The 16783-nt window shown below is 37.7% G+C and overlaps 1 protein-coding gene and 1 pseudogene across 1 annotated transcript; both read left to right on the top strand.

Annotated features, from left to right (window-relative positions):
• On the top strand, window positions 1-3265 carry LOC143560652 (G-type lectin S-receptor-like serine/threonine-protein kinase SD2-5; annotated as a pseudogene).
• A 1579-nt stretch (window positions 3266-4844) lies between these two features.
• On the top strand, window positions 4845-12446 carry LOC143560653 (G-type lectin S-receptor-like serine/threonine-protein kinase SD2-5). Its single transcript, XM_077048913.1, has 2 exons — window positions 4845-6711; window positions 11497-12446. The coding sequence occupies exons 1-2, from the start codon at window positions 5175-5177 to the stop codon at window positions 12444-12446; spliced, it is 2487 nt and encodes an 828-aa protein (XP_076905028.1). The 5' UTR covers window positions 4845-5174.
• The last annotated feature ends 4337 nt before the right edge of the window (window positions 12447-16783 follow it).

The following is a 16783-nucleotide window of genomic DNA, read 5'->3' as shown; positions in this document are numbered from 1 at the left end:
ACCAGCAAGTAGCCGGGTACAAACAAAAACCACCAAACAACAAAACACCAAATTACACCATATATATCACCACTATTATAATTTACCCAATTGTCCCACTTTAGAGAGGAAAATTTCCTGTTTTTTTAACCAAACGAAAGCATCTAATGATCTCTACCAGTTTCGACATTGTGATGAAATTTGCTTCGAATGTCATCTCGTTTCTACACTTCCACATTCTCCATAAAGTAGTAATTATAATAGAATTGACAAATTTCTTCCATAACTTGGAGCCAATCTGATTCTTCAAATGACTCACCACCGAGTCTAAGTCGTTGAAATCTTCCATAACTTCGATTTTCAACCACATCATAATCGACCTCCAAACACGTCTAGTAAAAAGACAACCAACAAATTAAAATGTGGTCCGCATTCCTCTTGGGCCATACCACATCTACATTTCTCAGGACACGGTTTTCTTTATCAAATTAGAACGAAACTTCATCTCAAATGAGCCAACTATAGAATAATGAGGCAAACTTTCCAACAGTAGATTTCATATTTAAATCACAAAGCTTATATATATCTTCATAGGCTCTTGTGTGCTCATTAATCATTAGTGATGAGGATCTGTTATTGTTTTGCCTTGTTTCTCATCTTAAATTACTGCTCAACCACTGCCCAACCGTCCTATGATTACCCTGAAACTTCAAATCTTTCCACCACATGGGCCAACATTGAATCTTTACCCCATCATTCTGTAAATTTCACAGATGGCTCAATGGTCCGAGTGATCCTCCTCCGAGGATCATTAGGACCCAAATTCGCATGTGGATTCTTCTGTAATGGAACATGCACCTCCTACCTTTTCGCTGTTTTTATTGTTCAAACCAACAGTACGGGTGGTATCGTTCTACCAGATAGAGGTTCCTTCAAGTTGTGTGGTCAGCAAACCGAGACCGTCCGGTTAGCTATGGTGCAACACTGAACCTCACTGGAACAGGAGAGTTGGTGCTACAAGATGTTGACGGAAGCATAGTTTGGACTACCGACACCACCGGGAAATCTGTTGCCGGTTTGAACTTAACCGATGATGGAAACCTGGTCTTGTTTGATGACAATAGCTCCGTGGTTTGGCAATCTTTTGATCACCCAACTGACTGTTTGGTACTGGGGCAAAAACTGTTTCAAGGACAACAGCTAATACCTAGTGTTTCATCAACTAATTGGATGGCCCAAAAAGGTTTGTTCTCTCTTCAGGTGGCGAATAATGGTTTATTTGCTAACGTTGGATCAAACCCACCTCAAGCGTATTACAGTAATCAGGTAATTGGCAACTATACAAACACAGGAAGAAGATATGTCAGGTACTTGAATGGTAGTTTGTCTTTATTCATTCTTTCTAAAAAGCCAAGTGATCCTGAAGTGATTAGAATACCTCAAGCATCATCAGTCCAGTATATGAAACTGATGTCGGACGGGCGTTTAAAAGTGTTTGAGTGGCAAGCAATTGCGTGGTTAGTGGTGGCTGATCCATTTAAGAGTTTTCTTGAAGGGTGTAAAAATCCCTTGGCATGTGGGAAAAATGCCCTTTGCTTCGGTGATCAACAATGTAGATGTCCAAGCTATTATTTCACGGCGGTGGACGATAAACAACCGAACCAGGGTTGCTCTTCAGACTATCCTCTCTCATGTAACGCTAAGAAAGATACAGCTTTGTTTCGAGTTGCGAATGTTATGTACTTCAACATTATTGCAGACATGGAGAACGTGGATGTTCAGACTTGCAAACAAGCATGTGTCAACAATTGCTCATGCAAAGCAGCTATATTTCAGTATGGTTCAAACTCTTCAAGTGGGGATTGTTTTTTACCTACTGAGCTCTTCACAATGATGACTGTGGATTCAGCCATAGTTCACCGCAACGCTTCAGCTTTCGTAAAAGTATCGCGCGAAGACTACACTTCATTCGATCTACCACCTGTAGGACTTATGCCAGTTGGCATTTTGGTAGGTATTTTTTTACCGCTAGGGTTTATGGGTTTAATTATTTATAAAATCTGCAAGCTAGCGCGGGCCACTCAAGTGGAGGAAGAGCCTATAGGTGAGGTACCAGGAATGCCGAGACGGTTCTCTTATGAAGAATTGAAAACCGCCACAGAGAATTTCAATAAAAAGCTTGGTGAAGGAGGGTTTGGATTAGTGTTTGAAGGGACTCTTGAGGACGGCTCAAAGATTGCAGTAAAATATCTTAAGAGTCTTGGGAAAGTGAACAAATCATTCCTAGCTGAGGTTCAATCCATTGGAAGCATTCACCATGTGAATCTGGTTAGACTAAGAGGATTTTGTGCTTGGAAATCACAACGTTTTCTCGTGTATGATTTCATGAGTAATGGATCATTAGATCGCTGGATCTACCATGGAGTCCGAGAGCACGTGCTAGAATGGGAATGTAGAAAGAAAATCATTCTTGATGTAGCCAAGGGTCTGGCATATCTTCATGAAGATTGTAGGCAAAAAATCATCCACCTAGATATCAAACCCCAAAATATATTGCTAGACGGTGATTTCAATGCCAAAGTATCTGATTTCGGCTTATCAAAACTCATCGATAGAAATCAAACCCATGTTATGACTACTATGAGAGGAACCCCGGGATATCTGGCTCCAGAATGGTTGAGTTCGGTTATTACTGAAAAAGTGGATGTATACAGCTTTGGGATCGTTCTCTTAGAGATATTGTGTGGGAGGAAGAATTTCGACAGATCTCAGCCTGAAGAAAGCTGGCACTTACTTGGTGTCCTTCAAAAATGTTGGGAACAAGAAATGCTGCAAGATATGGTTGATAATTACAGTGAAGATATGCAGTCTCATAGTTCAGAAGTTGTGGAGATGATGCAAGTGGCTTCATGGTGCTTACAATGTGATTTTACAAAACGACCTTCAATGTCAATGGTGGTTAAGGTGTTAGAAGGCGTAATGAGTGTCGAATCGAGCTTGGATTACAACTTCACAGATCCTAGAATGCAAAACAGAGCAGTTGAGGTCAACAAAGATATGACACCATTGTTAGCTTCTGTTCTGTCTGGTCCTAGGTGAGGTTCTTGAGAATGACTTTGATGCACATTCTTAATGTTCCATAGTATTTAAAACTTTTGCAAAAACAACAGTTGAGATTATTAATATTTAAGTTTTACTTCTTCTTGGTCTCTATGCTTTTAATCTGTCAAAAGAAACATATATGTTCAAGAAAATTGTTGAATCCATAATATTAAGTGTAATTATTTACTTTGTAACATGATGTTTAAGTGGATACGAATGTGAAGTTACTTTGTATATAATGTATTATATAACAAGCTTGTAGATTTTGAAAAAAGAAAACAAACCATCACTAAAGTATTGATTAGGATAAGATTTGAGGTTGAGTTTCTATATAAACAGAATATTTTGCTAGATATGCTGTATAGTTTGGTTTAGTGAGAATCATTTAATCAAACATTCATTTATTTAACTTGGATTAGTGATTTATTCTTTTATATATAACGTAGGCAATATCACGATGATATTATTCTCTTAAAAATGTTTTAGTACGTGGTGTCTTAGCGATAAAAAAAATTCAAGTAAATGTATTACTACAAAGTTAACCTGATTTACCTTAAGAAGAACCATAATAGTAGACTACTGAAAGTAATAAATACATAGGAATCCATCTTAATTCTACTGCATACCACTTAAGTTCAAAAGAGAGCTTGAGCACATATTAAATACAAAATTTCAACCTCACAGTAAGTTAATATTAAAGGCTGACAATCACCGTAAGTATTCATTTTTAACAGATATTACATTATTTAAGGAAATGAAGGAAAAGAGTAGAACTAACATATTAGCAAATTAGGATAGCAAACTTCAAATTTGAGTGGTGTACCTAAGTCATTGTAATCCACCCAAACTTTGATTTCATCCACACCATATCCGACCGCCAATAAAAATGTGGTCCGCATCCTCTTGGGCCATATATACCACATCTACATTTCTCATGACACGGTTTTCTTTATCAGATTAGAACGAAATTAACTTCCTCTCAAATGAGTCAAGTATAGAATTATAATGAGGCTAACTTTCCTATAGTAGATGTTAAATTTAAATTAATCACAAAGCTTATATCTTCATATATAGGCTCTTGTGCGTACATTAGTGATGTGGATATATTATTGTTTTGCCTTGTTTATCATCTGAAATTGCTACTCAACCAATGACCCACCGGCCTTAAATTACTCTGCTACTTCAAATCTTTCCACCACATTTTTTGAGAAACAACACTGATATTTACATATTTCATATTTTTTGAGATCAAGTAACACGTCTTGTATTTTTATGCTCTTTAATGTTTGACCGATTGACAATGTATGATGATGACTACTATGCCCTTAAGATACGGTGTTATCAAAACGGAACACACAATTAGAAATTAGAAGAAATTTTTTTCTCAAATGAGTCAACTATAGCATCATAGTGATGACTTTTTCTACGCATGAGGTATTTTTTTTGGGATGCAACAATGCATATTTTACCATTTTTATTTTTATTTTTATTTTTGAACAGCTTATTCTATCAAACCAATAGAAACCAGCAACTCAGAAAGTAGCTGGGTACAAACAAAAGACCACCAAACACCAAACTACACCATATCACCAATATTAAAATTTAGAAAATTTCCAGTTTTTTACGCACACGAAAGCATCTAATGATCTCCACCATTTGGTCATCGTAATGAAGATCGCTTCGAAGGTCATCTCGTTTCTACACTTCCACAGTCTCCATAAAGTAATAATTATAACAGCACCATTAAAAACTTTATTCCATAACTTGGAGCCAATCTGATTCTTAAAATGACTCACCACCGAGTCTAAGTCGTCGCAGTCTACCATAACTTTGATTTTCATCCACACCATCATCGACATCTAAACACATCTAGTAAAAAGACAACCAACAAGTTAAAATGTGGTCCGCGTGCTCTTGGGCCATACCACATCTACATTTTCCAAGACACGATTTCTTTATCAAATTAGAACGAAACTTCATCTCAAATGAGTCAATTATAGAATAATGAGGCTGAATTTCCTACCGCAGACCTTATATCTTAATCACAAAGCTTAAATCTTCATAGGCTCTTGTGTGTTCATTAATCATTAGTGATGAGGATCTGCTATTGTTTTGCCTTCTTTCTCATCTTAAATTTCTGCTCAGCCACTGCACAACCACCCTTGGAATACCCTGCTACTTCAAATCTTTCCACCACATGGGCCAACACTGAAATACCCCATCATTCTGTTTATTTCGCAGATGGCTCCATGGTCCGAGCGATCCTCCTCCGAGGATCATTAGGACCCAAATTCTCCTGTGGATTCTTCTGTAATGGAACATGCACCTCCTACCTTTTTGCTGTATTCATTGTTCAAACCAACAGTACGGGTGGTATCGTTCTACCAGATAGTGGGTTCCCTCAAATTGTGTGGTCAGCTAACCGAGACCATCCGGTTAGCTATGGTGCAATACTGAATCTCACTGAAACCGGAGAGTTGGTGCTACAAGATGTTGATGCAAGCACGGTTTGGACTACCAACACTAGTGGGAAATCTGTTGCTGGTTTGAACTTAACCGATGATGGAAACCTGGTCTTGTTTGATGTGAATAGCTCAGTGGTTTGGCAATCTTTTGATCATCCAACAGACAGTTTGGTACTGGGGCAAAAACTGTTTCAAGGACAACAACTAATACCTAGTGTTTCGTCAACCAATTGGACGACCCAAAAAGGTTTGTTTTCTCTTCAAGTGACAGATAAAGGTTTATTTGCTTATGTTGGATCAAACCAGCACCAAGCGTATTACAGTGTCTTTGTCAACGATACAAATAAAGGCAGAAGATATGTTAGGCTCTTGAATGGTAGTTTGTCTTTATTCATTCTTTCTGCTGAACCAAGTGATCCTTATGAGATGACTGAGATACCTCGAGCACCATCGGTCCAGTATATAAAACTGATGCCGGACGGGCATTTAAAAGTGTTTGAGTGGCAAGCAATTGTGTGGTTAGTGGTGGCTGATCTGTTTAAGAGTTTTCTTGAAGGGTGTAAAAATCCCTTGGCATGTGGGAGAAATGCCCTTTGCTCGGGTAATCAACAGTGTAGATGTCTAGATTATTTCAGTGCAGTGGATTATCAGAAACCGAAAATGGATTGCATTAATCCCCTCACATATTGTGATACTACCCAAATACAATATTGGCCTCTACTTGAGAATGTTACGTACTTCAACATAATCGCCGACATGGAGAAGGTGGATGTTGAGACTTGCAAACAAGCATGTGTCAACAATTGCTCATGCACAGCAGCAATATTTCAGTATGGCTCAAACTCTTCAAGTGGGGATTGTTTTTTACCTGATGAGCTCTTCACAATGATGATTGTGAGCTTCACAATGATGATTGTGAATTCAGATACAATTCATCGCAACATTTCAGCTTTCATAAAAGTGCATGCCCCATATAGTAACCCTTATTTGAATATATCTTCAACAGCTTTCTTAATTTTCACTTTGGTAGGTTTTTTGTTTCCGCTAGGGGTTATAGGTTTTCTTATTTACAAAGTCCACAAGCCAAGGCGGACCACTCAAATGGAGGAAGAGCCTATAAGTGAGCTACCAGGAATGCCGAGTCGGTTCCCCTATGAAGAATTAAAAACCTGATGGATCAAGAGCGATTATAACAATTGTATTCTGCCGTCAAGTTATCAATTCATTAATCAAAAGAGGCTTTAAATAGCCAAACAAATTACAACCAACTCAAGACTCAAAACCCTAAAAAGACTGAACAACTTGGACTACGTGGACTACATGACCATGACTTCTAGACTTATTCAAAATACCAACTACCCACTAACTTAACAAACTGAAAATAAACAAACGTGTATTCTAGATAACTTGGACAATACGGCGACCCTTTTCAATAAAGACTGACCCGACCCATGATCCATGACACCAATTTGAATTATAAACTCTAACACCCCCTCTTAATTCAAATTGTTGTTACTCCCAACTTCAACCTCAGCTTACTGAACTGTTCCACCCCCAAAGCTTTGGTCATAATATCTGCCACTTGGTCTTCTGTGTAACATGACTTAATTTCTACCTGTTTTTCTTCAACCAAATCTTTGATATAATGATAACGAACATCAATATGCTTACTTCGATTGTGTAGAGCTGAGTTCTTTGTGAGAAACACTGCTGAGATGTTATCACAATGTATCACTGTTGCTTCTGTTTGTTCCTGCCCAATATCCTTCATTAACTTCCTCAACCAAACTGCTTGACAAGCAGCAGCATTGACAGCAATATATTATGCCTCGGTTGTGGATAAGGCCACAACCCGTTGCTTCTTCGAACTCCATGAGATTACCCCCGTTCCTGATGAGAACACACTTGCTGAAATGCTTTTTCGATCATCAAGTGATCCGGCCCAGTCGCTATCCGAGTACCCTTCAAGTTTCACATTACTTGTTTTGCCATACCACAAACCATGACCAACAGTTCCTGCTACATACCTTAGAATTTGCTACATACCTTAGAATTTTCTTGGCCGCACCATAATGAAACACAGATGGATTTTGCATAAACCTTGAAACTGAACTTACTGAAAAAGCTAGATCAGGTCTAGTGTGTGTGAGGTAAATTAAACCTCCAATTAAGCTTCTGAACTTGTATGTATCAGCTTGAGGACCTTCATCATTGTTACTAAGCTTTGCCCCAAACTTCATAGGTACTGCAGTTGCTGTGCAGTTCCACATACCAAACCTTTTTAGAAGATCTGTTGCATACTTCTTTTGGGATATAAAGATGCCATTACTCTTTTGGATTACCTCTAATCCAAGAAAGTAATGAAGAGAGCCAAGGTCAGACATATCAAACTCACTCACCATCTTCTTTTTAAACTCATCTATCAAATCTGCACATGAACTCATGTAGATAATATCATCTACATATAAGCATACAATAATAATATCACCTTTGCTTGTTCTCTTGATATACATGGTAGGCTCACTTATGCTTCTTTTATATTCATTTTGTTGTAGATAAGTGTCTATTCTTTTATACCAGGCTCTTGGAGCCTGTTTCAACCCATATAGTGCTTTATGAAGTTTGTAGACTTTATCTTCTTGTTCTGCATTCTCGAACCCAGGAGGCTGTGTAACAAAGACTTCTTCTTTCAATGCCCCGTTAAGAAAGGCCGATTTCACATCGAACTGTTGTACTTCCCACCCCTTTTGTGCAGCAAGTGACAAAACTGTTCTTATTGTTTCGAACCTTGCCACCGGTGAGAAGGTGTCTTCATAATCTATTCCGTATTTTTGTGCGTACCCCTTTGCAACAAGGCGTGCTTTGTACTTGTGAACTTTCCCTTCTGCTGTTGTCTTTACTCTATATACCCATTTGAGCCCAATTGCTTTCTTCCCTTGAGGAAGAGTTGTGAGTGTCCAAGTTTGATGCTTATGTAAAGAAGCCAACTCCTCCTCCATTGCTTTTCTCTATTCTTTAAACTTCTGCTTCAACATGAGATTCTGGTTCAACTAATGATAGTGCGAATTGACAAGAACCATTGGCATCATCTTCAATGGCATGTGTATTATCATACACATCATTAAGTGAACGCATCCTCAGAATTCGGTTTTCTGAGTCTGAGCTTGACTCAGCATTGTCACAGTTGGTTGGAGGAGTGCATGGAGAACCTTCATGAGAAGTTCTTTGGCTGGATGACCTTTCTTCTTCAGGAGCATTTGAATGACTAACTGGTGAATCATTTTGAGAAGTTCCATTTGATTCACTTTCTTCATTGACAACATCAGCAACATTTTCATCTTCGGCCAACAATTCACCCCCTTCATATCCAACCCCGTTTGAGGTACCACAATCTTCACTTTTCCACTTTGCCCCCTCATCAAAAATGACATCTCTACTTGTTATAATTCTTTTTGTACCAAAATCATAAAGCCTATATGCTTTTGAATTTGAGCAATACCCAACAAATATGCACTTCCTAGATTTGGAATCCAACTTTTTTCTAAGTTGAGTCGGTACCAAACCATAGGCAATGCACCCGAACACTTTTAAATGACTCACCGAGGGTTTTTCACCATACCATGCTTCATACGGTGTCATGTCTTGAACCGCCTTTGTTGGAGACAAACTTAGAATATATGCAGCCGTTGCAATAGCTTCACCCCAGAAACATTTGCTTAAATCTTTCCCTTTTAGCAAGCACGTAGCCATATCGACTACCGTTCGATTTTTACGTTCAGCCACCCCATTTTGTTGGGGAGTATAAGGAGCTGTAAGTTCCCTATGGATACCATGCTCTTCACAAAAACTTGTGAATGCTCTAGAACAGAATTCTCCTCCACGATCTGTTCTTAAAGTTACAATTTTCTTTCCTGTTTCATTTTCCACACGTGCTTTGAAAATTTTAAATTTTTCAAAGCTATCAGACTTCTTAACCATAAAATACACCCATGACATTCTTGTATAATCGTCAGTGAACATTATAAAATAATAGTTACCCCCTAGAGACATGGTTTGCATGGGTCCAACTAGATCAGCATGAACTAGTTGTAGTGTTTTGGTTGCTCGCCATGCACCTAGAGGAAACGCCTTTCTTGTCTGTTTGCCAAAAATGCAGCCTTCACATACAACCACTGCATTCAGCCTTGGCAGCCCTTTTACCATTGCCTTGTAGACTAGCACCTTTAACCCTCTTTCATACAAATGCCCATACCTTTGATGCCACAACACATCGTCATTGTTGTTCACAGTTGCTAGTGCCTTTTGCTTTTGCCCTTTCTTAACATGTAGAGGGAATACATTGTTTTCAGCCATTTCTATTCGGCTAACATGTTTGCCACTTCTAGATCGAGTAATAGTACATGCACCATTATCAAAAAATAAGGCATACCCGGCTCTCATAAGTTGCCCTACACTTATAAGATTATAACCAAGTGCTGGTGCATATTGTACCTCATTTAGTGTCTTGTGCTTTCCCATGCTATCTTCTAGGCTCACAATACCTTTTTCTTCCACTTGTATACCCGTTCCGTTTCCCATCTTCACTGTAACTTTCTTGGCCTCATTTATGTCTTTGAACAACCCACGTTGTCCTGTCATATGATTAGAACACCCGCTGTCTATAAACCAGACATCATCCTTGTGTTCTTCATTTTCTGCAATGGCCATGTACAACAGACCATCTTCCTCCTCTTCCTCTTGCTCGTTAACAGCAGCATTCGCTCTTGGCTCACTCCAACATTCTGATTTCACGTGCCCAAACTTGTTACAGTTGTAGCACTGAACACCCCCTCTTCCTCTTGCAGAGAATCTGCCACGCCCTCTGCCTCTCCCTCTTGGGAAGCCTCTTCCCCGTCCTCTATAAACGGGTTGTTCATCTTCTCTAGCCTGGAATGCTTGTTCTTCAACAGCAACATCTGTACCTCGGTTAACTCGACATTCATGAGCCTGCAATGAGACCATAAGCTGATCAAAAGTCAGCGTTGTGAGATCTTTTGATTCCTCAATTGCAGTCACCACATGATCCCACTTGGGTGGGAGACTTCTTAAAACCTTCTCCACAATTGTTTGATCTGACACATCTTCTCCAAGAGATCTTTTCTGGTTTACATTCTTCATGACCTTTGACAAGAAATCACCCACCATTTCATTTTCCTTCATCTGAATAGTTTCAAATTCACGTCGTAAAGTTTGCAACTTCACAGTCTTCACCTTTGAATCTCCTTGGTACTCCGTTTTCAGAAGAGCCCAGGCTTGTGCAGCCGTCGTTGCTGCTGCTATTCGTGAAAAAACTTCATCATGCACTGCTTGTTGAATTAAGCTAAGAGCCCTAGCATCTTTCTGCCTGTTGTTACGAAGGCGAGTCCTGTCAGCATCTTCTTCATTGTAGCCCGTAACCACAAAATCCCAGAGATCATGAGAGAGAAGAAAGGGTTCATTCTGATATTCCAGAATTCATAACCCTCACCTTTGAAGATTGGGAGTGGGGTTGTTGGGTTGGATGAATTAGGGTTTGCCATGAGAAAGAGATGATTGTTGAGATTTGGAGAGATTGATTATGTAGCGGATTCAGAACCTAATGCTCTGATACCATATGATGGATCAAGAGCGATTATAACAATTGTATTCTGCCGTCAAGTTATCAATTCATTAATCAAAAGAGGCTTTAAATAGCCAAACAAATTACAACCAACTCAAGACTCAAAACCCTAAAAAGACTGAACAACTTGGACTACGTGGACTACATGACCATGACTTCTAGACTTATTCAAAATACCAACTACCCACTAACTTAACAAACTGAAAATAAACAAACGTGTATTCTAGATAACTTGGACAATACGGCGACCCTTTTCAATAAAGACTGACCCGACCCATGACCATGACACCAATTTGAATTATAAACTCTAACAAACCGCCACAGAGAATTTTAATAAAAAGCTTGGTGAAGGAGGATTTGGAGCAGTTTTCGAAGGGACTCTTGAAGACGGCTCAAAGATCGCAGTAAAATGTCTTGAGGGTCTTGGTCCAGTAAACAAATCATTCATAGCCGAGGTTCGATCCATCGGAAGCATTCACCATGTGAACCTAGTTAGACTCAGAGGATTTTGTGCATGGAAATCACAACGTTTTCTTGTGTATGAATACATGAGTAACGGGTCTTTAGATCGGTGGATTTACCATGGAGACCGAGAACACGAACTAGAATGGGAATGCCGAAAGAAAATAATTCTTGATGTAGCCAAGGGTCTAGCATATCTTCATGATGACTGTAGGCAAAAAATAATCCACCTAGATATTAAACCTCAAAATATATTGCTAGACAGTGATTTCAATGCCAAAGTATCTGATTTCGGGTTGTCAAAACTCATCGATAGAAATCAAACACAAGTTATGACTACTATGAGAGGAACCCCAGGATATCTAGCTCCAGAATGGTTGAGCTCAGTTATTACTGAAAAAGTGGATGTGTATGGCTTTGGGATCGTTCTCTTAGAGATGTTGTGTGCGAGGAAGAATTTTGACTTATCTCAGCCTCAAGAAAGCCGAAACTTACTTGGTGTCCTTCAAAAATGTTGGGAACAAGAGACGCTGCAAGATATGGTTGACAAGTACAGTGAAGAAATGCAGGCACATGGTTCAGAAGTTGTAGAGATGATGAAAGTGGCTTCATGGTGTTTACAATATGATTTTATGAGAAGACCTTCAATGTCGACAGTGGTTAAGGTGTTAGAAGGCGTAATGACTGTTGAACCTAGCCTGGATTATAACTTCACAGATCCTAGAATGCAAAACACAACAGTTGAAGTTGAAAAAGATATGACACCATTGTTGGCTTCTGTTCTATCCGGTCCTAGGTGAGGTTCTTGAGGACGACTTTAATGCACACTCTTAATGGTTAGCTGTTGAGACTTTACAACATAAGTATTTATTACTTCTTCTTGGTCTCTATGCCCCTGATCTGTCAAAAAGAAACATTTTCAAGAGAATTGTTGAAGCCTTAATATTATCTGTAATCATTTATTTTGGTAAAATGATGTTTAAGTCTATATGAATGTGAAGTTTCCTTGTAATATATTACATGACTATATTATAGATTTTGTAAAAAGAAAACAAGTCATCATAAAAGTTTTGATTATGATAAGATTTGAGTTTGAATTTTTGTATAAAACAGAATATAGATCAGGTGTACGGAAAATAATTCATGATCTAATATCTAAAAAAGTTTTGAGCATGGTACAGTTACTACAAAGCCTCTCACCAAAGTCTTGGTGAGTAATTTTCGTTTTAACCAGGCGCTGTTTGGCATGCTTTTCATGCACAGGTAGAGGGGTTCCACCGTAACTAATAATTACGCAGTTTTGGCTGCAGTAATTGATCTTTTTGAAACTTCCGACCGTAATTTGTTGAGGGGTGTTTGGGATTCCTATTTTTGCCTCCTTATGACTTATAACTTTATTGAAACGTTAAAAAGGTGCTAGGTTTAATATGTGATAGGAAAAGTTTCGTAAGTCACAAGGTTGTAACATATAACTTTTTCATAAGTCATAAGGAGGTAAATATAAGGAATCCTAAACACCCCCTTGGTATTATTATAGTGTAAAAAGCCGAACTGATCCTTGTGAAAATTTGACACGACCACTGTGGAATTTCGTGAACAACCAAAATGAAAGTTTGTGACCGGCCATAAAAAAAAATAAACTGTGATTTATTACAAATATAATTATATAAATTACAGACTGAGCCAAGTTAGCCTGGCTTGTTTAAATACGAGCTTTTTGCGAGCGAGGTGAAAATTTTACTCACTAAGGATGAGCAGATGGTATCGGGTACCGGTACCAAAACGAGCGTTTTGGTACCAATATCAAGTTTTTTAGAAAATTGGGATTAATAAATTTGGGATCAGTATCAATATTTTATCGAATTTTTGCCTAAACAAATCACCCACGATGTGGTGCGGCAAACCGACGCAAATCAGTCGGTATCGGGTTACGACGATGAAACTAAACCGAAAAATGATTTCGCCAACGCCCAAATAAAAAAAATAACATATTTAGAAAAACAAAAATAACATATTTAAAAAACAAAACTTTCAGTGAGCCAACAAAAAAACAAACCTCAAGCGTTATGACGGTGAGCCGACGTGAACTCGGTTGGTATTGGTTTTAATTCGTACACATAAATGAGTAAACCCAAAAGGTAACATAATATAACTTTTATAAGAAAAACTAAAAGCTAAACCGGAAATAAATCCGGGTCAACCTAGAGGGTTTATGTGTTGACTTGTTTATTTTTATCGTATTTTTAAATGTGTTTAACTGTTTATGGTGTGTGAGAGTTCATAATTAAAAGAGAGAACTATTTTATACTCCTTTATATTTTTGTTATAAATTTAAAGTATTAATTAATATGAAATGAAAATTTCAGATGTTGAACAAATTTGTGTGTGTCAACTGTCAACCTATGAATACGCATGTTAAGTTTAGATTCATACACAATCGTCTCTTGGTGTAAAATTTCTGTATTTGTGATGTTTAACACGTCAACCCATTAACATATGGCTGTTTAACAACTATAGCATGATTAGTAGGATTCTTCTCCCCTCGTAGCCTACTACAATGACGATTATAGGACCAAGCTATATTTAATCATTTGTTTGAATCTTTTTCCCTACTTTTCTGTTAATGTTTTATACAAATATCAAATTTCTCATCAGGTATCTGTGCGTACTTATCTTTATCTTCGTTTATTGTTATCGAATCATCTGTACTCATTGCTTCAATCAATCGACTCTGATGCAGTAGTTCTAAAGGGCCATACTTCAATCGTCAATCGTTGAACGTACGTAATCGTTTCTGCCCTGTTTTGTTGATCACATCGAAGTTTTCTGCTCTAAAGCGTTGATCAATTGATTAGATTTTCGCTACTAAGTTGCTTAATTTGCTAATATGAAGTTTGCTTTCCTAAACGAGAGCTCATTTCAAGCTCTTTTTCTGAAGCTCGAGCTCGGCTGGTGAGTCATTTCTTCAAGCCCGGGCTCGACTCGTTTATTATTTATAAATTAGTTTGTGCACGTTTTTCAATTATCTTTATATGCTTTGAGAAAAACTTTAAATGAGCCAAAACTTGACTCGAGCTTGGTTGTGCGGTTGAAACTAATACAAAGTTCAAAAGAGATAAATTTAAAAATACACAATGATCTTTTAGGCTTGAAAAGCCTAAACGAGCTTCCCATACAAGACTCGAGCTCGGTTTAATAAGCAAACGAGCTTTTTTCTAAGGCTCGGCTCGTTTCGAGCTTTATATTAGTCTGATCTCAAGCGACTCGACTCTTTTCAATTCCTTAAATAATGTATTGAATGAGTTAAATGCCATTTTACATTTTTGTATAAAGCAAAAGAAAATAAATTGTCATTTTCACATACAACTAATTATATGACATTTAAGTCAAAAGTTTGCACGAAAGTCGTATACACTAAAGTCAACCGATATTGAAAATATCTTTAAAGGTCACTAAAGTGTTACTTGGAGTCTTGATTTAAAGTAACTACATACCTCTAAATTTAATAAGCTTTTGTTAATTTGAGATATAAAATCAAAAAAGAATACCCTCTAAATTTAGTTAACAAAATTTATGGATAAACAAATTAGCTTTTTTATATTTTTAAAATAAATCAAAATGGAGAAACTGTGACAAAATGGGATGACATTACGTTGTTTAAGAAAAAACTAGGAAAAAGTGAAAAAAAAAACTTATGTTGCGTCATGCGTGCAAGATAAAATAGGAAAATCTGAGACATGCACTCCTTCGTAACTCTTATATAATGATTCTTTTTAAGGTAAATCAGGTTCGCTTCTTGGAGCGGGTGCAGAAGGTGGTCCACAGTGACTCGCAGAGCCCGAGAAACCAAGGATTTATATTTAGTATAATAGGCTTTGCGATTCAAAAGGGGATAGCGGCGCAGCTTGTTGCTCGCTTACCCATTATCCAGATGTAGTTCGGTTTGTGTTATGAGTAATTAATAATAAATAAATAAATAAATATACCACAATCAGGTTAACTTTGTACTAATGCATGTGTGATACATATAGGCAAGACTTATTTAATGTCTTTTCTTATTAGACAACACTAAAGCATTTTTATTCGAATAATTAATATGATTGTGATCTCGACTACGTTATATATGCTATATTGGCAAAACTGGTCTGTCAAACCAAAAATACTCACAAAGACTCTGGTAAGAGGCTTAGTAGTAATAGTAACACTCTAAACTTGTTTTGTATCAAGAAAGTTGTAAGGCCTTTGTGACCTGCGACATCAAATTACGAAACCCATTATATATTATTTGGTTTTTTTAAAGAAAATTTTTTTTCAGACTATTATGTTAATCAATTAAGTAATATGCATAAATCCGTCAACCTTTTTACGAAATGCATGAATTGAAAGAAGGGGGGATAACAAAAAGAAGTGGTAATGGGAGCATTTGTACTATATGTGCAAATCAAAATCGGGCAGATCTTTACCCGGAGTGGGCCCGGGGGAATTGACTGCGCGAACTGCTACTTTTCCAATACGAGATATTCATCCTAGTCACTATGGGCGTATTTGCCCAATTGACACATCTGAAGGAATAATGTTGGACTTATTGGATCCTTAGCAATTCATGCGAGGATTGGCCGTTGGGGGTCTCTAGAAAGTCCGTTTTATAAAATTTCTGAGAGATCAAAAGGGGCACAGATGCTTTATTTATCACCGGGTAGAGATGAATACTATATGGTAGCGGCAGGAAATTCTTTGGCCTTGAATCAAGGTATTCAGGAAGAACAGGTTGTTCCAGCTCGATATCGTCAAGAATTCCTGTCTATTGCATGGGAACAGGTTCATCTTCGAAGTATTTTTGCCTTCCAATATTTTTCTATTGGAGCTTCCCTCATTCCTTTTATCGAGCATAATGACGCGAATCGGGCTTTAATGAGTTCTAATATGCAACGCCAAGCAGTCCCTCTTTCAAGGAAATAACTAAAGCAGACGTGAATTCCGGATTCGAGACGAGAGCTTCGACACGTGTTTAGCTTCAACTGGTGAAGAATAACCTCAATAAATGCATCTTTGATTAAATATAGCTCACTAAACAAAATTATACAGTATGTCTAGCAAAATATTTTGTTTTATACAAAACTCCACTTTAAATCTAATC

The sequence above is a fragment of the Bidens hawaiensis genome, unplaced genomic scaffold (assembly GCF_021521415.1).
Source record: "Bidens hawaiensis isolate Kalapana, Puna unplaced genomic scaffold, B.hawaiensis_p1.1 tig00020418_1, whole genome shotgun sequence".
Taxonomy (NCBI): domain Eukaryota; kingdom Viridiplantae; phylum Streptophyta; class Magnoliopsida; order Asterales; family Asteraceae; genus Bidens; species Bidens hawaiensis.
Note: the sequence above shows the minus strand (reverse complement) of the source record. Positions and strands in the feature narration are given on the sequence as shown.

Excerpts from the sequence above, each read along its gene's own strand:
- LOC143560653 (XM_077048913.1), top strand. The coding sequence starts at position 5,175 with ATGAGGATCTGCTATTGTTTTGCCTTCTTTCTCATCTTAAATTTCTGC. Across the intron at positions 6,712-11,496 it reads GTTCCCCTATGAAGAATTAA|AAACCGCCACAGAGAATTTT; the intron begins AAACCTGATGGA and ends ATAAACTCTAAC.